This window comes from Styela clava, chromosome 9, assembly GCF_964204865.1.
Source record: "Styela clava chromosome 9, kaStyClav1.hap1.2, whole genome shotgun sequence".
Taxonomy (NCBI): Eukaryota; Metazoa; Chordata; class Ascidiacea; order Stolidobranchia; family Styelidae; genus Styela; species Styela clava.
This window is the reverse complement of record NC_135258.1, coordinates 12901081-12926078: the sequence shown is the minus strand read 5'-3', so window position 1 is coordinate 12926078 and position 24998 is coordinate 12901081. Positions and strand designations below refer to the sequence as shown.

At 34.4% G+C, this 24998-nt stretch overlaps 1 protein-coding gene across 2 annotated transcripts in view; it reads right to left on the bottom strand.

Annotated features, from left to right (window-relative positions):
* Window positions 1-2222: 2222 nt before the first annotated feature.
* LOC120340213 (mediator of RNA polymerase II transcription subunit 12-like) overlaps window positions 2223-24998 on the bottom strand; it is a 51244-nt gene continuing 28468 nt past the window's right edge. The window contains exons 21-45 of one of the 2 annotated variants that reach the window (XM_039408504.2): window positions 24458-24565; window positions 23482-23631; window positions 22467-22631; window positions 21024-21171; window positions 20347-20512; window positions 19754-19963; window positions 19031-19158; window positions 18585-18685; window positions 18069-18174; window positions 17636-17787; window positions 17246-17378; window positions 16402-16557; window positions 15487-15660; window positions 12493-12594; window positions 11826-11960; window positions 11527-11658; window positions 10943-11109; window positions 10580-10684; window positions 10255-10360; window positions 9552-9801; window positions 8735-8910; window positions 8454-8658; window positions 7066-7354; window positions 5848-5989; window positions 2223-5052 (exon numbers count right to left, since the gene is read on the bottom strand). In XM_039408504.2, coding sequence (XP_039264438.2) covers window positions 4972-5052; window positions 5848-5989; window positions 7066-7354; window positions 8454-8658; window positions 8735-8910; window positions 9552-9801; window positions 10255-10360; window positions 10580-10684; window positions 10943-11109; window positions 11527-11658; window positions 11826-11960; window positions 12493-12594; window positions 15487-15660; window positions 16402-16557; window positions 17246-17378; window positions 17636-17787; window positions 18069-18174; window positions 18585-18685; window positions 19031-19158; window positions 19754-19963; window positions 20347-20512; window positions 21024-21171; window positions 22467-22631; window positions 23482-23631; window positions 24458-24565 — 3787 coding nt within the window. In that variant the 3' untranslated portion in view covers window positions 2223-4971. The remainder of the gene's footprint in view (window positions 5053-5847; window positions 5990-7065; window positions 7355-8453; window positions 8659-8734; window positions 8911-9551; window positions 9802-10254; window positions 10361-10579; window positions 10685-10942; window positions 11110-11526; window positions 11659-11825; window positions 11961-12492; window positions 12595-15486; window positions 15661-16401; window positions 16558-17245; window positions 17379-17635; window positions 17788-18068; window positions 18175-18584; window positions 18686-19030; window positions 19159-19753; window positions 19964-20346; window positions 20513-21023; window positions 21172-22466; window positions 22632-23481; window positions 23632-24457; window positions 24566-24998) is intronic. The other variant, XM_039408505.2, reaches the window with a different exon arrangement.

Genomic DNA, 24998 nt, shown 5'->3' with positions numbered 1-24998 from the left:
GTACTGAAAATTGATTTGTCTACAAGATATGAAGAAAAGCGATTTTACGCGCCAAAAAGTTGTCCCAACAATAACAAGACGTACAGCAACAGCTATGATTTATAAGACCACCGATGTGGAAATTTCGTGTCCAACAACTGTTCCTAAAAGCAAGGCTTGAACAATCAGCCTTCCGAACTTACGGACTATTCTTCCGATGAAGATAAATTGCGTCAATTTGCAGGTCTCGTTTAACAATAATTAATTAGTTTGGCATTAATATTCACTGCTCTATCATTACTTAGTATTTAAATACTGAAACAGGAGATCCAGACTACGATTCTTGGCCTATTGATAAACAGACGACCAACATACCATTGAAGCACTGCTTGCTTGATTTTTTTAGTGTCTCTCTGCATAGTTTACCCAAATAGTTAAAATATCCTACATAATAGTTGTTCCATATACCGCATATAATATAGAGGGGTGTCTAATGGTCGACAGTATATATAGTTCTGAAATTTAGGTCTCGTTTAACAATAATTAATTAGTTTGGCATTAATATTCACTGCTCTATCATTACTTAGTATTTAAATACTGAAACAGGAGATCCAGACTACGATTCTTGGCCTATTGATAAACAGACGACCAACATGCCATTGAAGCACTGCTTGCTTGATTTTCGTAGTGTCTCTCTGCATAGTTTACCCAAATAGTTAAAATATCCTACATAATAGTTGTTCCATATACCGCATATAATATAGAGGGGTGTCTAATGGTCGACAGTATATATAGTTCTGAAATTTTCGAAAAATGCTGTGCAGTAAATTTGCTACACCCCAAGTTGATTAAATTTTTCACTCTCGAATTATATAGTATTGCGCTAATAAAAGTAGAGCGAAAATCATTCTAATCTGGGAAATATTTCTCCCAAGCGATGTCTCCTTAACGAATAATATAGTCTTACAAAAGTTCATTTCCCGTTTTTATATTTGGTAAGTATGTGTTTGCTCATTTTAAATTGTGTTGAAAGTATTGCTCGATTCCGAGTCGCGCTTACTCCTTTGTGTGATTGTTTTATCTATATTTTTTGGTGGCTGGGCACGTACTTGTACGTTCATAACTTTATGTGAGAGAACCGAAGTCAAATGAATGCGTCTTTATACAAATCCGGTTTATCGCTTTTGTGGTTATGTGTCTATGTTGACATACACCTATTTAACATGTTCAACCTCACTGCCGTAGGTGGGGTTCAGGTAACTGATGTTCAATTACTCATCCTTCCGTCATTAACTGGTTAACTAATCCCATACCACCGTCTGGAAACCGGGCGAAAGGCCGTGGTACGTCGTATGGTTGAGTTATCTCAACTTTCCTTTCCACCAGGATAAATATGAAAATCCTAGTCTAAGATCTAAGCCAGGGGTTCCCAACCTTTTTATCTCAATTTCCCACTTCCGATTAGACTGAGTCGTTATTTCCCATTACATATGGACTTATTTAAAAAGAATAATTTCCCTGTCAATAATAATTGGTATGACTTTCTATAATAAAGGCTTGCAATTAGTGTAGAGGTTGAAACCCTGTGAGAACATTCATTCCGCATAAGCCATTACCTTTTATTAAAAATTTAGCAGAATGGAGGGACGGGTCAAATATTTGTTCATCAGAGCGTGTGCCTATCCAATACCTCTGAGACGGTTCCATTACATTTGAACCCATGACAATTGCACCTGTATGCTATTGCACCTATGGAATTTTTTTTGTTTCACGGTTAGTTAAACCCATACTAACCCTAACCCATGGGTTTTAGCACCCGCATATAGATTGAACCTGTGGATATACGCATGGGTTCAAATGTACATGGGTTCAAATGTACGGTCACCCTCTGAGACAGACAATAAAAACTGTTCTCTTTTGCGTCCCTGCAACGAAAATCTTCTTGCGTAACGTTCAAAGCATTGGTGCTCGTTCGAGACATGCCTGTGAGGTTGTTATCGGCCAACCAAAGATCAAAATGAGTTGCGTAGCACGATCAGAATATCATGCCCAACAACGTGATATTTTACTAGTTTTAATTAATTGAATGGGAATCTTTTTCCGCTTCATGGCATATGTTGTGATTTTCATTGTGTAATATTTAATAATTGTGTTGTTGTGCGTACATTTTTAGAGGAGCATAAAATTTCCCACCTGCAACCTCCAAATTTCCCACCGGTTGCGAACCACTGATCAAAGCCAAATTCACTCAAAGCATGACAATCATTCTCCATAATTGTCTTTTTTATTTTTGTAAGAAAAAAATTACCAAATAGCTTTTTTAAACAAGTGAGTCAATAATAATAATAGTAATAATAGTAAATACATCAATAGCCATTGCTTTCTGTGAACAACTACCACAAATACATATTCATAGAATAGTAAGAAATAATAGAAGATCAACAACAACAATAAGAAGAATAAAAAATTGTCGCACTGTGCTGAAAAATACATTGACAAAAGACAAAGAGGGAGATTTTTACTTTTATTGGTCAAATAAATAGTAGCAAATATAGAAAAAAGCGAGAGAAAAAAAATTGGACAAAAAACTATAATAATTAAAAAGTCAAAAAAATAGTTTAGTTTATTTTAGTAAGATAAGATAGCATCGTAGCAATATATTAAGAAGAAACTAGGGCTTAAAACAGACATTTATGGATTGGTATTTCATATTTTATCTGTTACCAACAAAATGGAATACGCCGTAGAAAGGGTTTTTACGCAGCTACAAAACTCATAAAAAAATTCTCAAAGATTTTATTTGTCAAAAAACACAATTTGCAGAGTAAAAATCTAGCATTGTGTGCATTAAAATCACTATTCGTCGCATATTTCATACTTTAAACATACAATGCATCTAGAATAAATGCTCTAATATTGCTATGATGCCCTATTATTTGAGTTGTGACTGAGATAAATTTCTGGGCTTATTGTTGTTCTGTATGTTTACTTGTTTCTTCGATACAATATTGCCATTTTAGTTAAGTAGGTCTTGTAATATATGTATCTCTTGAATGTAATAGTACAATGAGAAAAAGTTTCGGTGTTTTTGGATGAATCAAGAATGAGACTTATCGAACATTATTTAGTGAATTTGTTTCATATCAGGATTTGCTGAAATTAAACTTAATTTAATAGTGTATGGATATCTTACAAACAAAACTTCAACTAGAAGATCCAAAATTTTGTACAGAATTTTTTAAACGTGAGGCGTTTGAAAATGGATGCTTTGATTATTAATTGTAACAACAATTCACAATGAAATACTGCATTATTTCCGAAATGCGTTATATTCAAAGTGTTTTATACCTTTTATTCTATTTCAATGTATATCTATTATTTTATACAGTATCTTCAATAAATCATTTTATTCCAAATTTCCCAAACTAGGATGCAAATTTTAAAACTAAACTTTTTATTTTGAAAGTAAAATTCATTTTTATACCAAAATATATAATTTTGGACAACAAAAATCATAGGAACATAGTCTCTTGACATAAAAACTTTATCTTACTAAATTCATATGTACTTCCACGTGAAGTTTGTATTGTGAATGTCATTTTTGTTCATTTATTCCGAAGTTGAATTTTTCAAAATTTAAAAAAACTTCAATAATTATATGAAAAAATGATGTATTAAAATACTTATTATTTCATCAGAAAAATTTTGTCACCAAACCAAAAAATTTTCACAAGTTGGAATTACTGATATAATACTATTAAACTCATTTTTTTAAAGTTGTGATAAGATTTGCGTATTTATAGAATAAAATTGACCAATCTTTAAAAAGTAAGAAATACCTCAAATCATGAAGCAAATAGGTGTTAAGAATTATCTTTATTGCTAAAAAAATCCGAACTGTGTATTTCCAACATAATTGAGTATGTCATAAGGAAATTATAGAGTTGTGTGTCAAAGGTACCTCACGAACACTAGTTTTGAACATAGAAACTTTTGATTGGACTGTCACAGCAGAAGAAATTTCATAAAAAGTAACTTGAATTTCATGAACTTTGAAATGCGATTTTTGCCAGGACCCAACTTTAAATGAATTTCATAAATATCTATTACATTTTTTTTCTTCAACTATTGAACCCTAAACGTTTGGAACAAAAATCAAAATCCAACAATAATCGGAAGAAAAAGTATGTTCACTAAACAAAAAACGATATCATATTATCATTTCAATTTTGGAAAAAAATCGAACAAACGAAAACATGGCGATAAACTTTGAATTTATAGTGCAACAATCGAAATCGGAAATAGAATTATAGACAGAGCATGGACTGTATAAAAAAATCGCTTTGTAACTACGATTTATGAATGATCCATATTTAAGTTGGATAAAATCGGTCGAAAATTTTAATTAGGAATAATTAATCGCATGAATGCGGCAATAACATAAACTGAGAAAAGAAATATGGTGTCCTATATTAACTATTCAAAACGGGATGAATTTTCACAAAATAGTATCATCAACTTGGAAATCGCGGTTATTGAGATTGTGAAAACAAGACTGAAACTTATTTAGACTTTGTTGACAATTGGTGCAATGAGCAAATGGGCATAAACCTCTTATTGAACTTTGATTGAGTGAGTATAATTCCGCAACGACGATATATACTTCACTGTAAAAATGTTTTGAGGTGGAAGAGAATTGAGAATTGGAGGATGACAACTCGATAAAAATACGAGCTTAGATTATTATTCCAATTTTTTTGAAAGTAGCTTAGCAAAAAAAACAAAAAGTTGTGCAGTACACCTTCCATGTACTATTATTAAATTGCAACGTCATGGCATGCTATGAATGCATTGCGTTTTCAAATCGAACCTCTGCCTCACTCAGGCTACCACCCTCTAGATCTCTGTAACATAACGCACATCATTCAAACTGTTATTCATGCTCTCTCAACTTTAACAGCAGTATGGTGCTTGATCCCTGTATTTCAGGTGTTATACATACCACCTATTGTTGGTATTTTTACCTCTCAGCATCTTTACCAATTGGGCAGTTTCTTGTTGTTGTGGAACATGCTAAAATATGAATAAGCGTTAACATTTATTTAATTATGTTTTTACAAAAATAGTAAGCTTATAAGAAAGAATTTTTTTTTCTTATAACTAAATTAATGCATGAGATTTCTTACTACTTCTCCTATCCTTCCACATACAGAAGACACGATTCAAATGGCGATAAACATTAATATTGACTATTCGTAAATACATTGTGCTATCATTCTGTATAGCATATGACGAACCACAACCTCTCCAGTTTCCAGTTCATGTTGGATATGGGATTAGTTAGCCAGTTATTGTTTCATATGCATGGACTTGATGGTGGAGGAAGCTGCATCCGACCAGCGCTTACTACTCTACGACGGCAAAACATCCATTAATACCCTCGTACATAATTCTACCATGCAGGATTCGAACCAGTGAACCCACACAGAGTAATCAGAGGTGCAGTGGCAAGCGTATTCCTAACGCTTAGCACAATGTGCCACACCACCGAGCCTAAAATATCATAGAAATCTATACATCAACTTCAAGGCAAAGAACAGGGTTTGTCAGACTGGTGCCACAAGCAAAGCAAAGTATTTAACTAGGTACCCTTTGCGATGATTACATTTACAAATCGACAGTAATTTGTTATTGAACATGGTGAAAAAAAATTGATGAGAAACAGTTAAAAACAACACCATTTTTTCTTGGGGGATGACGGTGTTAAAAATTTTTGGCGGGAGGCCACTGTTCACGAAGGTTTGAGAATGGAGTAGGGACGTTATGTTTAGGAACTTCAACTTATTCTTTGTGTTCAACATAGATTACCTCTGAATTAAGACCTTGATTCACCATTTGCATTGGTCTCCCCATTGATTGATTGATAGAATTTTGTCCTCCACCCATACCTTGGATTTGTTGCATTCCACCCATGCCTTGACTCCCTGCGTTCATTTGGTGTTGATTTATACTGAACAACAACATTAAATAATAAGAGACTAAGAGTGACAGAAATATTGGATGAAATTCTTGGAAGATGACATTTAGATAAATATAAGATCATTTTAATGAGGTTTTTATTTAATTGAAGAATTGGGATATTACATGAAAATCTGTGATATCGAGTATTTTTTATAGTTGAAATGCCCCAATCATATCTCTTAGATTTAAGATACATTGAAATAAAAAACATGCTAAAAAAGTCCATCAAATTAACATATAGAATCCATAGGAAAACTTGAAATTTTCATTCTTTCGACAAAATTTGGTACTCCCGTAGTTTGTGCACCAAGATGGCGGGCACCGGAACGTAGCATGTGTACCAGGTTGGGGTTAGGCCAAAATGTCAGGTACAATTACTACAGGAGTCATTCGGCTAGACGCCAAACTCGTAATAAAAGTAAAATAGGAAAAATTGTAATAAAATTATGGCCCAACCCTAACCTGGTATACATAATACGGTGTACCTACTACGGGAGCGACCAAAATTTTCATAACTGAAAATTTACATCTTTTAATCGAAAACTCACATTTGTACGCACAGACATTCAGAACAAAGCGAATGTTCCGGTTATAAACTGGCTATATTCGATGACATAAACTCTCAAATTAAGAAATAATTTAGATATTTTCATTAGAGAATCCATGATATCGGTCGGATACTTGACATCTATTGCTCAAAAAAAAAATTTAATTTTACTTCTTACATTTAAAAATAATAATATTGATCAAAACATTGTTCATCTCTTCAACATTATCAGTTGCTAGAAATTTACAATCATTTGTTAACAGTATATGACCCAATTTAAAAAATATTCAATCCAGATTGAAAAATATTATATCAGAATGTATTCGGAATAGCAAATTATTCAGTTATGGTTTTCGATCGAAATGAACACATTGGAGAAAATAACCATTTGCTTTACATTTGTTATAAAGAGGTTTGCTAAAAACTCCAACGGATGTGGAAATTTTCACATGTTTGGCAGAATTTTCATATCTGCCGAAGCATGTGATTAATTCCGACGAGGCGACGAATAAACTCACCGATTCATAGTACGTCCTTGTCCTTGTTGTGCCATCATGCCTCCATATTGAGGCGGTTGTTGTCCGCCACCCATCATAGACTGGTTTTGTATCTGCATGCCACCTCCCATATTATAGCTAGATTGTTGGTTCATGCCACCACCGCCTTGCATTTGTCCCATGTTACTCATAGAATAGCCTTGATTCATTCCAGTGTTTTGTTGTTGGTTGATATAGGACTGATTTGGCATAGATTGATGGTAACCTTGTTGTTGTGTTGATCCACCACCTCCTTGATAAGAATTGTAACCTGATAATTGTGATTAAATTGATTAGCTTAGAGATCGACAAACTACGACCTGCAGGCAAAGCAATTAGTGTGGCCTCCTGCTCTCGAAGAAAGTTTCTTATAACTACAAATATTTAGATTTCTTTCTAAACTTTGTGAAAAAATTTGTGTCAATTGATGTTTTTAACTCAATTTTTAAATTTTTTTTTAAAAAATCTCTAATTTCGGGTATTTCACATAATAAATTTTAACTAACAGTAGCTATTTTGAAAAAATTAAGTACTTTTCTCGATACGGCTGAACTATCCCTTGAAAAAAACTTCGCCCACCCCTGTGTTAGCTAGCTGTTCTTGTACCGAGCCCGGAAAGTAACAAATAACTCGACTGAACCTTGACTTGCTTGAGCATTAAAGATGGGCACTTTCAAATTTGACATGAGCCTATAGATTCATTAGGTAATTGCAGGGGCATCGAGAAATATTAAAACACTTCCCAAAAATATACTTCTTATTGCTATCGTTATCATGTTCAGTGTGATAAAAATTAAAAAGTGTGGGATGTGATTGGCTATATTGGGCATTCAGCTGTATGATTATTTCGAAATTAACCAAACTATAATTATTATTTGATGGCTGTTACGAACCCAGTAACATTTAGTAAACATTTCTTTCCAATACTTTTTTTCTGAAACGGCCTTTTTAGTACAAAACAAGTCTGTCGTTTAATTTAAATTTTCAATAGAAGGTTATTTGCTTTTTCTTTGCCAACTGTGATACTTGTCATATAAATAATATATGTCTTATATTAGGAATACGCTGGCAATCACACCTCTGATTACCCTGAAGGAGTTTGCAGGTTCGAATCCTATGGAGAATAATTATGTGCGAAAGGATTGCTGTACTCCTCGTCGTCAGAAGTTGGTACAGCTTGGTCCACCATCAAGTCCATGCATCTAAACAAATAACTGATAAACTATTTCCATACCCAACATGGAATGGTAACCGGACAAGAGGCTGTAAATGAGCCATCATGTCTGCTCTCCTCTCCCCTAAGAAAAATATAAAAATCCTATCCCAACATATCTATTTATCAGGAACTTTATTCTAACCCTATCACTTACTTGGAGCTCCTCTCATCATATGCATTTGGTTCATACCGCCACCTTGAGTATTAACATAATTTCCATATCCACCAATTTGGGACTGCTGTGCTGGGTTGTTGATAGAACGTAATGTCGACATGGGTGGACCCATCTGTGTTGATTGTCTCGCTCGATACGACAATTGTTGGCCAATGTCATTCTGCATTCCTGTCATATTAGTACGCTGCAAAAAAAGGCAAATTTTGTTATATTTTGTTCTATGAGAAAATTTAAAAAAAAAATTTTTTTTTTTTGCTTACCCCTCTTATCATAGACCTGATAGCGATCCTTGAATTCTCTGTCGATTGTTGCGCATTATGCATATTGTACACATTTTGTGTATGAATTGGATTTGTTGGTCGTGGATAACGTTGTTGTTGCTGTCCAGATTTATTTATAATAAAGTTGGCTAAATCTCGCTTGATTGAACTATTACCTGAAAGTAAGAAGTGTAATTCGGTAATCATATGTAACAGAGATATTGAGAACAAAAATATATAATTTTAAATATAACAAGACCACAATAATGTAGAAGTCATCCTAATTTTAAAATCTAACTGATAGCGAATTCATAATATTCATTTTTTTAAACGATTGCTTTACACGTCTTTTGATTCAAACAAGGCCTGGTGCAAGTCATTGAGGGCAACAGTCTATCACTCGGCTCGTGAGTCAATGAATGACGCAGCCTATTGTGCCTTTTAATCCAAACAAGGCCTGGTACAAGTCGTTGAGGACAACTCTTGACAGTCGACCACTCTGCTTGCAAGTCGATGAAGGACGCATCTAAGTGCTAGAAGTAGTGTAAGGAGTCTAAGAACCAGAACACAGTTTGACATTACCTAACCAGATTTACTGTACACCGAATGAGGTGTTGAGCATAGGATTTAAACCAGAGCTCTGAGCGAAATTAAAAGTGATTTGTATCAACTACACATAAACAAAACACTTATTTTCAATACTGGTCTCAAACAAATATTTATGATCAATTTCTTTGAATGTACCAGTGTGTCTCTTTATAAAATAAACACAAACAACTTTAATAAAAAATGTGTTAAAAAAATTCTAAAACCTTACCTTTGTGTTGCATACCAGGGTGACTGATGTTAAATGGTTGATTTGAGCTCACCCCAGGGTGGAGTGGGGGTTGAGGTGGTGCGAACACATTATAACCAGATTGGTGTTGGTTCGTACCATACCCTGGTACAGATGAGCGTATTGACTGACTTGCTTGCATTCCAATACCACCTTGCACCATGTTAGTGTTATATATTCCAGGCATATTACTCATGGCCCGTGACGGGTACGGTGAAGAAAGTTCTTGGCTCTGAATAAAAAGTATTAATAACGCTAAGTTTTTTACATCGACTCTTGATAAGTTTAATTTAATTACAACAAAATTCCAATTTCACTGGCTGCATTGACTCTTCATATTATGAAACCTTGGACAAATATTCCATGAACAAAGTACATTACAAGCTTCATATATACATACAGAATGACACAAAAATAAATAAATTCTTCATTATTTCTATGAAAGTGAAGAAAATTGATATGACACTCGAACTTCTGTTTGTGTATAATTGACCCAAAAATTTCAGAAATCTATGACGCTTCCGCAAAAGTTATGTTCTGTATAGAATATGTTCCAAATGGACAAAGAGTTTCATTTATCAGGTCATCGCATATGTATCTGCACTATCTACATCTGCTGAGTAATTGAACAAGAGTAGTCCAATAGCCTCTCAATTACTGGGCATGATAAAAGATTAATGTTTACTTTTTTGCTTGGTCTTTGCTTGATCTTACTGTTCACTCTCTGTTTTTTAGCGGGAGGATGAAGAGCGTCTTTAGGGCCGTATGGAGCAGCTGATGGACTTTTGAGACTGTTGAGAAAAAGATTCATATGTATGTAATTCAATCGCAAACAAGGCTCTCATCCAAGATGAAACCCACAAAATAAGGAAACATCTTTTTAATAATGTTATATTTTTATTACAAATATTTCAAAAGATCTCTTAATATCTGAAACACAAAGAGGCCTGATCATGATTGCTCGGAATATTATTCTAAAAGTGACAACAAAAAAATCACACGAGACTTACTTGGAAGTGCTTTGTTGAGTTTTCCTTTTGTTAACTTTTGGAGTTGGAGGCTTTTCTTCCTCTTCTGGCGGCAGTTCGGGAGGTTTTAAATACTCCTCTAAAGGCCTAAAAATGGAATGAGATTTAGGGGAATTCCCCCATTGTAAAAGGTCTTGCAACTGTTTACATTTCATGTGGATATGAGTATACCTATGTATCCCAAACAAAACACAAACTTTATGTATTTTGTGATGTCCTATGACAAAACAATTATAGTTACTTATTCAAATACAATAATATCAGCAGCAAAGTTAATGATAATTTGAAAGAAGATCCTATAGTATATTGTAAAGGATTCCTTGAAGATGGTAAAAAAAAACTTACACTTGCCATTCCTCATGACTGTGAAACATCATTAAGCGTTGTTGGATTAAGTACGGCAATTCCTTGCGTTCAGTTTTGGCAGCTCCATACCAAGGAAGACTAAGTGGAGCAGATATTTTTAAACCTTCAATAATGTCCCACGGAGTAATTTTCTGTTTTGAAGCAACCTGAGACAGCAAAAAACGGAGATTACATTTATTAGAGGTATTTTCGTTACTTGCGATAGAAACTGTCTGTACATTTCAGAATCATATTACAGTAACATAATTTGGATACAACTTAATCTAATAGAAAATTAAGTAGGTTGAAAAAACCTTGGAAAGTAATCAAGAATAAAGTGTAATCCAAAAATTATTCTTCGTTCTTACTGGTACAAACCACAAGTTAGGTAAGATATATTATTTAAAGTTTGAATCAACATGATTTGTACAAAATAGTATTTTACCATTTTGGAATTTGGATATAACTATCTAACCCCAGTGACCAGACCTTGAATGAAATGTACCGTAAGCATACATATGTCATTGTTTTGTGTACCAAAAAAAACACGATCTTTTAATCAGTACTTGGTAACGACATCTCACCTGCAAGCCTTGTCTTTCACTTCCTGAAGACGCCGAAGCTTCGCAAGCAATAACGAATGTTTCTTTACGAGGCACAGTTAAGAGACGTCGCAGGATTTTCAAACTCGCGGTTTTTCCATCACTGATTTCTTTCTGTTATTTAAAGAAGAAGTCAAAATATTTCACAAAATCCAAAGAGATAAACAAAGGTATCGTTTTATTTCGTAGTTTATTCTTTGCAAAATTCGACATATTATAAAATATTCATATGGTTTTTGACCCTAATATATATTTTCTACAAAAAAGTTGAGAAAATTTACCCCGATTCTCTTTACGATTAACAAATATTCATTCTTCTTCCTTCCTTCTCCGCTGTTGGGTGAATCACCACCCAACGTTCCATGTAATAACACAGCTATCATGTCGAACACAATGTTGAATAGTTTTGCATTGACCTGAACAAAAAATATGATTCCTAATTACAAAAATATATAGAAATGCTTTGCTTTATAGTCCATTACACATTCATTACAAACCCCGTAGAAGTTTACAAATTATTTCAACATGTGAAAGAATATTAATGTTAGTGAAGAGATTTTTAAAGCATTGGATTCGACCAAAATCCAGAATTGTAGATAATGTAGATAAAAATAATTCTCAAATTTGAAAGGACTGATTTTTATGCAACATTTCATCTAAACAACAATATCCTAGTTTAAAATATTAAGTTTTATTTACAAAGTGATGATGATAATATAATTAATCCAAGTTACAAAAATAACCAAAGTAATTATGAAAAAAATTCAAAAAGAACGTTCAAAGACAACTCCTCCTGAAACAATCTCACACAAAAAAGTGCTGTAAAGGAAGGAAAAACATTTTAACATTATATTATTTTCATAGGACATTGTGAAACACCTCACACTCCCAACAAGGCTATGTGCGATATTAAATATTAATTAAAATAAATAATATTTTTTAACGTACTTCGATATCAACCATTCCAGATGATATAAGTTGAGTCAGCAACATAACAACACTATTTATCCAACGTAAGCTTGTCTGCACAGTGTCGAACATACCTCCCATCTGAATGTCAATTTAATTAATTAAGTTTGTTAATTAAGTGCAGGATTGGGCATTTTATAAATTAATTATACTTACAAAATTTCAAAACCAGAATGAGAAAAAAGGGAAATGCCAAAATCTACTCACTCAGCTGTAGGTTTACTGTATTAGTGTATTATGAACATTAGTACATTGGTTCCCAACGTTGATGGACCGAGGGGCCAAAAATAGAAGCGGAATGATATTCGCGGACCGTAAGAGGGGAGCAACTGCAAGGGGTCGATACTGTACCGGTACATATAATTAAGATATCGGTACAATTGAATTGTTACAGATATACACATGCTTAAACTGTGATAATGACGTAGCACTTGGCGTTATCTAGAACGTAAAAACATAAAGTGTTCAATGTTAAACTATTTTGCTTAAAGTTCGACGGGCCATATTAAATAGGGCCTAGATACTGCCTTTTTGAACCGATACCGATAGTTTTCTAAAACTAGGCCGATAAGCCGATACCGATTTTTCCTCACCTACAAATATGGCTACAAGTAACAAGCAATACTCTTGAGAATATTGTGCTTTTCTTGCAAAAGAATTGAAATGTTGAACTCATGCAACTGTGTGCATGGCAAGAAAGAACACATATTGTAAGGGCAGGAAGCTTATGAATCTCAATAGCTCCAGTTCAACAGTCTCAGATGTAGTTGAGCAGAGTTTTCTGCATTGGCTCCAATCATACTTTCTCTTGTGTTTTGCTTTGAAATGGCTCTACAAATTATACCCATCTTTTTTTTTTGAATCGGCAGAACCTTTCGACTTAATAATGATAAGCATATCTTACAAATTACGCCATCATCATGGCACACGAAGTATTGCCATACTTTGCTCTGACCGCTAGAACCAGCCATCTATTGCATATCAATACAAGAAGTTAAATCGCGCCTTGAATGACCAAAGCACAAGGGAAATCCAAGACTGTGGAAAGTGGAAACGGCGAGAATTGTTTATCAATCAACGTATATTATTTGACACAAATAAGTCGTTCATATGTTTCTCTCGTTTCAATTTGCAAGGCCACCACGCTCGCTTACAAAGAGTTAAATCCCGTGCCATACGTCCGTTTTGGATAAGCTAAACAGACAAAAGAATTCTTTATTAACCAACGTAAATTATTTGACACAAAAAAAGGGCCCACACGTTTCTCTCGCTTCAATTTGCAAGCCATCACGCTCGCAAACTCGCTTACGAAGTGTTAAATCCCGTGCCGCCGTACGTCCGTTTTGGACAAGAGAAACTTAGTCAAAAGAATTCTTTATTAATCAACATATATTATTTGACACAAATAAGAGGTTCACGCGTTTCTCTCGCTTCAATTTGCAAGCCACCGCGCTCGCAAACTCGCTTACAAAGTGTTAAATCCTGTGCGATATGTCCGTTTTGGATACGAGAGACACAGTCAAAAGCCGCTTTTTGATAAGAGAGAAATAGAAATAACCAAGAAAAAAAGTATTAGGCAGAACCGCTCTCAATTAAACAAGCAATAAAACTGCTTTCCCGGCGAAATTTGGACAATTTGGCAGCGATTGGCCGATATATATCGTAAAATTAGCCTATACCGATAGTTCGAAATTTGTGAAAAACATGGCCGATATATCGGTCAGGCGCCCTAATATTGAGTAGTCATGAGGGCCTTAATTGGCCCGTAGTTGGGAACCGATGCATTAGTAGATACTACGAGGTAAGGCTAAAAAGAAACGGGACTGACGTCACAGATTGCGCAACACGATTAACCATCGGTAATCAACACTTTTACAGTGTGGCGTAATATGTGTTCTATGTTTAACAGCTGTTTTGACACAATATCGCAATTATTTTTGCTTTTCAGGATCCATAAGTGAATGTGATAAATTTCTTGTTGAAAAAAAAATGCTGTGCGAGGTCTGATGGAGTTTTTTGGCGATAGGGGGTTCAATTAAAGAATGATGACTGAGCAAAGAATTAATATCAAATTTTGTGTCAAACTTGGAAAAACGGCGACTCAGACTTTGCAGATGTTGCGTGATGTTTATGGAGATTCTTTCATGTCCAGAACAAGAGTTTTTGAATGGCACAAGCGATTTGTGGAAGGCAGGGAGGATGTGGAGGATGATCCGAGTTCAGGGAGGCCTTGCACTTCCACTACTGATACCAACATCGAAAAGGTTTGACAGTTGGTTCGCAGTGACCGTCGCTTAACAATTCGCGTCATTACCAACGAAATTGGGATGGACAAAGAAACGGTCCGCACCATTTTGGTTGACACTTTGGGAATGCGAAAGGTGTGTGCCAAAATGATGCCAAAGGCTCTTGAGTTGACTGAGGAGCAGAAAGCTCAACGATTGAATGCATGCCGAGTTGACATGCATTTTTCCAAGTTTGACACCAAATTTAATGTTAATTCTTTACTCAATCGTCATTCTTCAATTGAACCCCCTATCGACAAAAAACTCAATCAGACCTCGCACAGCATTTTTTTTCAACAAGAAATTTATCAAATTCACTTATGGATCCTGAAAAGCAAAAATAATTGCGATATTGTGTCAAAACAGCTGTTAAACAAAGAACACATATTATGCAACACTGCAAAAGTGTTGATTACCGATATTTAATCGTGTTGCGCAATCTGTGACGTCAGTCCCGTTTCTTTTTAGCCGCACCTCGTATTTCATAAAACCCTTGAATCTATTTAATCAATATAATCAAGAAAAAAAAGAATAGAAAGTATTTTTAAGATCATATAATCCTTTATGGTACCATTGCTATTTGGATTCATCTACGCATATCCAACGATATGACTAATTATACAACTTCACACAAAAATTACGCAGACACACTAATCCTAATTATCTTCAAAAATATGTCACTACTTACTAGACTTAGTCTTAATTGCAAAGCTTCTTGAACCATTGACTGTGTCATAGTACTATCTTGTGAGTTGGAACCATCTCTCTGTTGTTGTTGTCTACCGCTCTGCCACTCCGAGTGAAACATGAGTATTTGAGATTGTAAAGACTCAAGAAGAGAATCTCGTTGTTCCGCTTGAACCTGAAGTAGAGAAAAAGTTCGTATAAGTACGATGGACCATTTATGTGACATTCGAGGACGAGATGGTAATACAGTGGTTCTTTGGGCCATGGATCATGAAAGTTAGAGAAGTGGCACAGTGGCTATTGACTATGTTGGCGTCACAGCCTAAAGACCTCAGGTATAAACATTATGCCCACTTCGTCATCTCATGCCTAATAAATTGGGTAGGGACCAGGGCGTACCCAGGAAATTTCAGAGGGGGGTTTTGGAGGTTCCGACCCTCCACCCCCTGGTAGGCACTGCTGACTGAAAACATTCCGTCTGTCTAAAACGTATCTGTGACTGTTCATACGAAACTTTGTTCAGAGTTAATGAGTGAAAACTCCTAAAAAATTACCCTGTGAAAGGCTTTGGACAAGTCAATGTAGTTTTATCATATATCTCTAACATTTATTCTCAAATAAAACATTCTCTTAGGCATAAATAATAATTAAGATAATTAGATATTTTGATAATTTCTTTTGTTGAAATTGCACTTAAATTTTGACTTCCACGCAAACTGAATGCACTGTAAAATCAATAGATTTGAGATTACATTGACCATAATTATTTACTTCGCAATTATCTTTAGTACTGTCAGCCAAACCCTACTTCCTTAAAAATAAGTAAAACTAAATTGAAAGAATGGAATCCCATGCACAATAGATAAAATAAGAAAATAAAAATTTGAAAGATAGGAGCAGATCCCCCGAGAGTTACCTTAAGGCAAGTCAGAATGAGAGTTAGGAATGGTTGTTGGCTTAAAAGTGAAGCAGGATTTCGACCAGAATTCCGATCTCTGTCCGGTTTTGTCCTCGACCAATGTTGTGATGTTTCCAGAATTACACTTGCTTCATGTAACACTTTCGCCTGCACCTAAAAATAAATCAATTTGTTAAAAAATTGTTTTTGGAAGTTGCTCCCAACAGATGGTTCTCGAAACTCTTAATCAATTGAAAAAAAAGGTGCTCCCGAAGTATGCGAACCAAGATGGCGGACATCGGAACGTAACATGGGTAACAGGTTAGGGTTAGGCGATGATTTTTTTCCAATTTTCCTTATTTTAGTCCTATTATCAGTTCGAAGACTAGCCAAGAGCCTCCCGTAGTATTTATATCTAAAATTATGGCCTAACCCTAACCTAGTACACATATTACATTCCGATGTCCGCCATCTTGGTTCGCATACTTCGGGAGCCCCAAAAAAAAATATAGTTACATCCATAAATCTTGATTATAGGTACCCAAATTAGATTTAAAAGTCAAAACAAGTTTGAAGCATAAAGTGCACAGCGTTTGGTATTTTTAATAGTTGATTGACTTTTTTGCTCTGAACAAGATATAGTTAAGCACTCACTCAGGGTAAAAAGCTGGCATATTAAGAAACAAGAATTTTTTTTGCAGTTGTTGAAGTTATTCAATTTAACACACATCAGATAGGAATAGTGGGTCTCTGAACGAGGGATGTGCAATCATGTGCAATTTGAAAATTGGATGGAAAATTTTATAGATGTAATCAGAACATCCAAGATTAAAAACTAAAAAAAGATAAGATAAACTGATACCTCAGATGATAATTCACTGATAAGTGGAGGCATCAACCAGACGTTACTTCTATCAAGCTCTATTCCAGTTATAGGAGATTTTCTATCTTTCGTTGGCTCTGTATTTTGTTCTTTGAATACTTCTATTACAGCCCTGTGAATACATGAGAAGATTTAAATTGAAATATGGCAGAAGTATTTCTTTTATTGCAATTAGAAAAAATTATGATGAAAACAGTATAATTACAGTTCAAAATCTTTCTAAGCACACATTTACAAATCTCACCTATTTCTTTGTAAATGTTATTTCAAATATTATTCAGCTATTGATTTAGGAAATTTGGAAACAGAGCAAACATGAACCAGATTGAGCCAGTTCAAACCAGTTTATTCCAGACAAAATCATCTTACTTTGCAATATCTTCTGACAAAGTCTGATCTTCACCAGCTTGCTTCAACATGATTTGTAATTCAAGTAAAGTTTGTCGTAACGTCCATCGAGACATCCTATGAAGTACTTGCAAAACGTACGATCGTTGATTGTGAGGTGTTTCGGACAATCGCTAAAATTTAGATTTATTTATTTAGTTAACCCACATTGGGAACATAAATTGGCAGAAGAATTTAAACAGCATTCTGAAATATGAAACAAACAGAAATAGTATACATCTTATCAGTAAACCTTATTGGTCATTATTATTTCAAAACTAATGTATATATATAAACTAATATCTTCATTTGAAAATTTATTTGAAAAATGAATAGTTAGAAAATTTGTTTCACATTCTCACATCAAATTGGAAAACTCAGAAGCAATTTAACAAATAAAAAAAATCATTCAAACCTGCAACTCTTCTTCTGGACAACAAATGAGTTGAATCAAATTTTGTCTCTGACCCTGAGTAAGTTCTTTATCCATGAGTAGATCCCACTCAATTATTTTTAGACACCTGAGTAACCAAGGAAAAATATATTAATGTTAAGAACATGAGTGACAGAATTTTCAAACAAATTGTGAATTTTGGTGTCAAAATTTTGCAAATTAATATTTCAAACGGGTTAACTAAGATTCATACTTGATTAAGCATGATTTAAAAAGTGTAAAAAGTAGGGAGATAAAGATTAGGTTCTGAATTCTGGTTGACAACAATTTTGTTTCGGATTCCACTTCAATCAAATTTTGAGAGCAGAAACTTTCTACTTCCTCTCTTGAATTTTGACTACAATTTTCACCATTTAAAATATGAAATTGCGGCCAGACTCGTGACACCAAAGAATTAATGATTCTTACTTTGATAAAAAATATGCCAAACTTCCACACCGGAGACCTGATCAAAAGATGTCAAAATATATCACATACCTTTCTCTAACCCATTGCTGGGAGCAGATGACACGAACTGCATTCTTTGCAAAATCGCTTAAGCTCGGAGTGTCCATGGAATCTCCAGAAGACATAGTTGACTGTTGAAAAATTTGTTGAATGAATTTTATGTAGTAAGTAAATAAAAAAAAACACTAATACACCTGGGAAATTCATGGAAGATCATAATGAAGCAAAATGGTATATGGTTCAATCAACTGCAAAATGATAGGTAATTTGCTGAAAATTTATGATATTCACTCATATAATAATTTTGTGAGAGAGGATTCTGGACTCCTCACCACGGACCACAACTGGTTAACTATTCCCATTATTCGACATAGACTGGTAACTGCACAAGAGGCCGTGGTCATAAACCGTTCTCATCAACTTACCTCTCTGTCTATAAAAATTTTGTTTAATTTCCAGTAGTATTCATGACTCACCCTTAGGGGTCCACCAAGTCCGAAGTCATCATCATCCATAGTCTGTCTTATGGGCAAAAAGAATGACGAAACACTGTTTTCTTTCTCCGCAGGTGATGACGATCGACCACCACCGAAACTAGCATCACCTGAAACAAAATGTCACATTAGTCTCATTTTATCGTTGTCGATTATAGAAAAATGAATATAAACAGTATCCAGAAATGGAATCATGATTCACATATAGGGATATCGAAAACAAATACCCAAATAGATTCGAAATTAATATAATTTGATATCTTAACTTCTTGAATATAGGAATAGCCTTTGGTCCCGAATCCAATAAATTATTTTCTGGCGCAACTCTGACAGTATTTATGGATCGCCCACATTGGGATTTTACCAGTTTTATTGAGCATACAACTATCATTGCATAGAAAATTTAAGCGTTTGCCAACCAATAGGGTGACACGATGTCCCAATGGGTAACTCATTACACCCAACTGTGTTGACATCGCAGATTACACATATCAGGTTCATATTCTATGCCCCACCAACTCACCCAGAGTATGATAAATTGGCTAGTCAATGCGGAACCTAAAAGTTTTCGATCCGTCCAAATGAAAAAGTAGTGACTTAAATATCGTGAGATATCAGTGGCGGCTTTTATAGAGCCTTGTTCGGAGCGAAAAGCATAAATTACCTCTAGTTTCTTGAATTACATATAAATCGTCCTGAACTTACCAAGTTTTACAATTGCTTTTAGAACGGCCAAAACTGCTCCGACAACGATATTTCTTTGTGAAGCGGCCAATAAATGCCTGTCTGAAGCTTCAGGAATATAAAAAGGAGGTCTTTGTTCGTTTCCAGATGTTTCGGAAGAATTGTTTATTTGCGAAGGATGCAGTGGGGTTTTGAAAAGTTGAAGAAGTATATGGCAAGTGAGGCGAGCACCTGAAAAATAAAACATTGATTATATTACCAGTTCCCAAACTTTTCCTAACCATAACGTATTAACTTTCTGTAATACAAATCACAACGCATGGGGAAATAAATGTAACGCTAATAACACTAAATACCATCAAGATCAAGTTTTGTTATGAAATATGCGTATTTGATTAATTTGATACCCAAGCTCATTTTTGTGCAAAAAATAATCATAAAGCAGCTGAATAGATGTGTTGAAATAACCAACTTCATGCAAAGCAGACCAAAAGAAAAATTTCCACTAGTTCAAATAAATTGATCACCCGAATATTACATTTGGTAATCTAGATTTAAACCAATGACCATAGGTCATCAGCACTGAATTGACCACTTGATAAATATCCCTCTACCTGTTTCAGCTTCCGACACGTTGAGTCCAGGTCGACTTGGACAAGCGGCAAGCAGTGACGGAATAGCAACATGTTTGATGAAATTTTCCATCGAAAGGCAGTTTCGAGCGATTAAAATGGCAGTAAACAAAGCGAGGGGATCATGAATATTGTCATCCACTGCCTGCTTGAGAGAGAAATTGTAAATTGTATGAAACATGTTATTATATAAGGATCGATAACATTTGAAAAAATTTCAATAAATTCCATAAATTAAAATGATGAATAATTAAGCATCTTTATTTAAACATTAGGAAATTACACACACTGGTTCCTCAATAATGGATTTATTTGAAAATATATACTTCCAAGTATAAGAAAAAATTACCAATATATGCTTCAACAAAATTTGCAGCTTCTTAGAGAAATTGTTATTAGAAAGGGGTTGTTCAGAGCAAAATCAGTATAAATACACTGTATAAAATGGGAAAGGACTAACCAACCATTTCATAAATAAGTACATAATTTATTCTATATGCAGAGAAGTTGCTACCAGCTTATTCATATTAATGCAATACTATTTGTCAGATATGTTGGTCATAATGCAATCAAACCATATGGGACTCTACCATAAAATCATATTAAACCAGAAAAAGCACTGGCAAAAAAATCTTGAAGGAAAATTAAATTACTCTTACCTCAACATGTATCAAGACATCAGTAAAATTAGCGGAATTGGCTGTCGTAGAGCTACAACACAAAGCTTTTAATACTCCGAGCCATTCTGAACTCAAATCATTGCATTGAGCATTCATTTCAGCACATAGAGTTGCTATTGAACTGAGGCTGAAAAATAATATGTCAGAAGGTACAAGGATCGTTTCGCTGATTCGGTTGTTATTATTCATATTCTTGTTAGGATTCTTCGCCAATAAGGTTCTATGATAATATATAAATAAGATTTGTATAAATTTGTGTTCGAGTGTGGCCTAGTGCAGTGGTTCCCAATCTTTTTTTCGAGCAACCAAAAATTTTTAGAATAAATTTTGTAGAACCTTGCGACCCAAAGATATGCTCAAATACTTGGCGGTGTGTAACACTTAGGCCTATGCAATACATGGTCATAAAATTAACTGACTAATATGAACAATCATTTTTACATAGTTTTCCTCAAAATTAACTCAAAGTGAGAAAGCTGCACTTATTTGCCATAAGCAAGTTTTTAAAATCATGGCGTAGCTTCACTTAACAAGCAAAACAGCAGCTGTCAGGTTTTTACGATGTGATTCCTCACACATATACAATTACTATTGAGCAACACTTCAATACAAATATCTTGAAAATAAACTAGACAATCAATCAGTAACTTTTAGGTTCTCGTTGAGAACACAAGCGACCCAAGAAAATTTTCAGGCGACCAAACTTTAGGGCTTGACCCATAGGTTAGGAAACACTGGCCTAGTGGTTAGAAAGTTTGAACTTGACCATGTCGAAAATGTAGATTAAGTTTCTCAAGTTCGAATTCCAATCCCTACCTTACCCAGGTTTCTATATAATAAATTGGGTAAAAAAGCATCTGGTCCTTCCAAAAGTCCAGTACTAATTTATACTTATCAAGAGCCTTTTTTAGAGTAAAAACGTGAAATCGGCATCAAAAGTCAAGAAGAATATTATATTAACCCCTAGGGCTGTCCAAAATTGAATAATATTTTGATTCGAATCGAACCGAATAATCGAATATTATTATGCAATCCTAAATCTGTCTCTATCATACAATGAACGCCAGCCTGCCCTTCGATGTTATGATAATGTATGTGCAGTAACATCTGACATACTGCTGGTATTTTAAAATAGGCTACAATGTTTTAAGATTTATAAAAGGAGATCACACTCTTGTATGAACTGGTCTAAGCTCGAAGCGTTGCCTGATGAAAAAGGCCCTGCAAAAGGTGGCTTCAAGCCCTTTTCGCTTTATGTACCTAATTTTAGCAATTCCAAAATTAGTCAAAAAACGATTCGAATAATTTGCGTTTCGATTCGATTTCGAATATTCGGTTCGCTTGGACAGCCCTTTTAACCACACAGTCAGATGGTCAGTGCATTTTTCGATCATAATAAAAAAAAAGATAAAATAAACCTACCTTTCAGGGTTATTCTGTCCTGTGCACATAGTTATAATAACGCTACAAACAAAACTGTATTTATACGTTGCTTCTCGCATTAATATACAATTTTGTCTTGCAACTATCAGAGGATGCATGGAATTTGGATTCTCGATGTATTCAATCAGAAACGTGTTATCATATCTGCAACGAAAATTATAATGTATCTGCATTATGTGGGAATAAAAAACTAAAACATTAACACAATATGCTTAATGTCTCAAATGATGTCTATAAGGCAGAGTTTATCAAACTGTGTTCCGCGAGCTTTTTCGGAGAGCTCAGCGAATCAGGGATCAAAATTGAAAATAAAATTGGTCACCATGGCGATCTCGGTCATACTTCTGCAAGTTAGTTAGGGTCGTAAATTTGTCTCCCAACAGGTGGACAGGCCTCGAGCCATATCAACCAATTGTCAAGTTTACAGCAAACATTTTATCTTAGGCTAAATTTTTTGGAACCACTTATCAATTTCACCTTCTAATTTCTTGGTGTTCCGCGAGGCGAGAAAAAAAGTGTAAGTGTTTCAAAGTAAAAAAAAGTTCGAGAAACGCTGCCATATAGTTTGCCTACGATTCTAATAAGATTTACCAGTGCGATTTACTTTATTGGTGTAACAACACTACAATAACAAAAAAACACGATATGTACATATGCTTTTATAGTCAAAGATTCATCCTTACTATATATTTCAATGTATATGATATATTATGTTGATGACAAAAACTTGATAGGACAACTTATATGTATTTACTTTAGTACACTTTTTAAAATATATTGTCCATGGGTAAAATATTAGTTACTACTTACTAGTACTAGAAATCAATACATTTGAAAAAAAAATTGATTGTCGTTTAAAATTTTTTTATAATTTACAAAAAACAAGAGATTTTCTTACACACATAGCTGTATGAATACCCTGATCGGTGAATATTGAAATTTTTACAAAAGTCGGAAAATATTAAATCACTCCTTAAAATATAAAAAGCCTCACTTGCAATTCGACTTGGCAGGTATTTTAGATTGACATAGAGTTTGTCGAATCACCGATGCAAAACTTGAAAACTTTTGTACTTGACTTTCCAAAAGCAAATATTTAGAACGAAACGATGTAAATAAATCGTAGAGAAAAATTAGAACACATCTGTAAAATTGGAAGTTTGAATATTAAGTTGACATTGACATATAGAATTCATGAAGCAATGTTCAGTGGTTCCCAATCTTTTATTACTTGTGAACCTCTTTCCACAGGCCTTTAGCCTTCATGGCTCCCTGCTTATCATTCCAGTGTTATTTTTATTGGTAGATTCCAAATCTAACTATGTTCAAACAATTCATGTTCAACAAAGTAAAAATACCCTATGAAATAACCCTATCAAGCAATGAAACTAGTAAGAACCAGAGATTTCTTGTATATTGAAAAGTGATATCAGTTTTACGCATAGCATGGTGGCCCCCATCCAACTGCTCTGTGGCCCCCTTGGTTGGCCACGCAACCCCGGTTGGGAACGGCTGCAATATATGGATATTTTGAAATCAAATTATAAAAAGGGTTTGAATAGGTAATAGATGCGCAATTTGAACACAAGAATTTTTTTACTACTCGCAAAGACTCTGCATACTTGTGCTTATAATGGCGTTTCCTCCATTTTTATTCGAGATATTTAATAAAAAAAATCCAACAAGTGAAAATAAAAGAATAAAATCATTACAGTCAAACAAAAGCAATCACCTTCGATTTAATTTGAATTAATGTAGTATTCGCAAATGGCACTTAGTGATATTAGCGACCGGAAAACAGTTCTGTGGCCCTCTATGGAGCCGAGGGCCCATTTGAGAAACCCCGAAGCAAACCTCTATTTGAATTGCTTTAGAGTACGACAGTTGCAGGATTATTCCACGGTGACAATTATTAACCAATTTACCAATCAATATAACAAATTCTAAAAATTTATATTACGATCATTTACCTGTCTGGCGAAGTGCAATGGCCAGGATTAGTAATATTTGACTGTTTGATGAAAGAATGCATGGCATCAAACGCTTGCCGTGTTAAATCGATATCGAGAGTGAGGTAGCTAAAGTACAAAAATAGATATTTTTTAAACAAAACAAAAACAACAGTTTGAAGTGCAATAGTAAATTAGTAATACAACGAGATATTGTTGAATATTAGTCAACAGCAATAATGTCATAAGTTGAGCATATCATATCTTTATGTATCATAATAAAAACTCTATAATGAATTCCAATCGATTATTGCCTTGTTCAGACCTTGCCTTCGATAAAACAAAAATCTGAAAGCGCCTACATTGGTCAAAATAGTATATATTATGATCATAACCACATTATTTTAACATGAACGTCATGACAGCGATTTCCTAATTGCATTATTTATTTGAAACCACATATTTGGTAACATTGCGAAATCAAATGCAAAACGAGTTTTTCGAGTCTTTAAGTCCTTTTTAACACTTGAATCTATAATGATTTAGATCACAAAAGTACTGA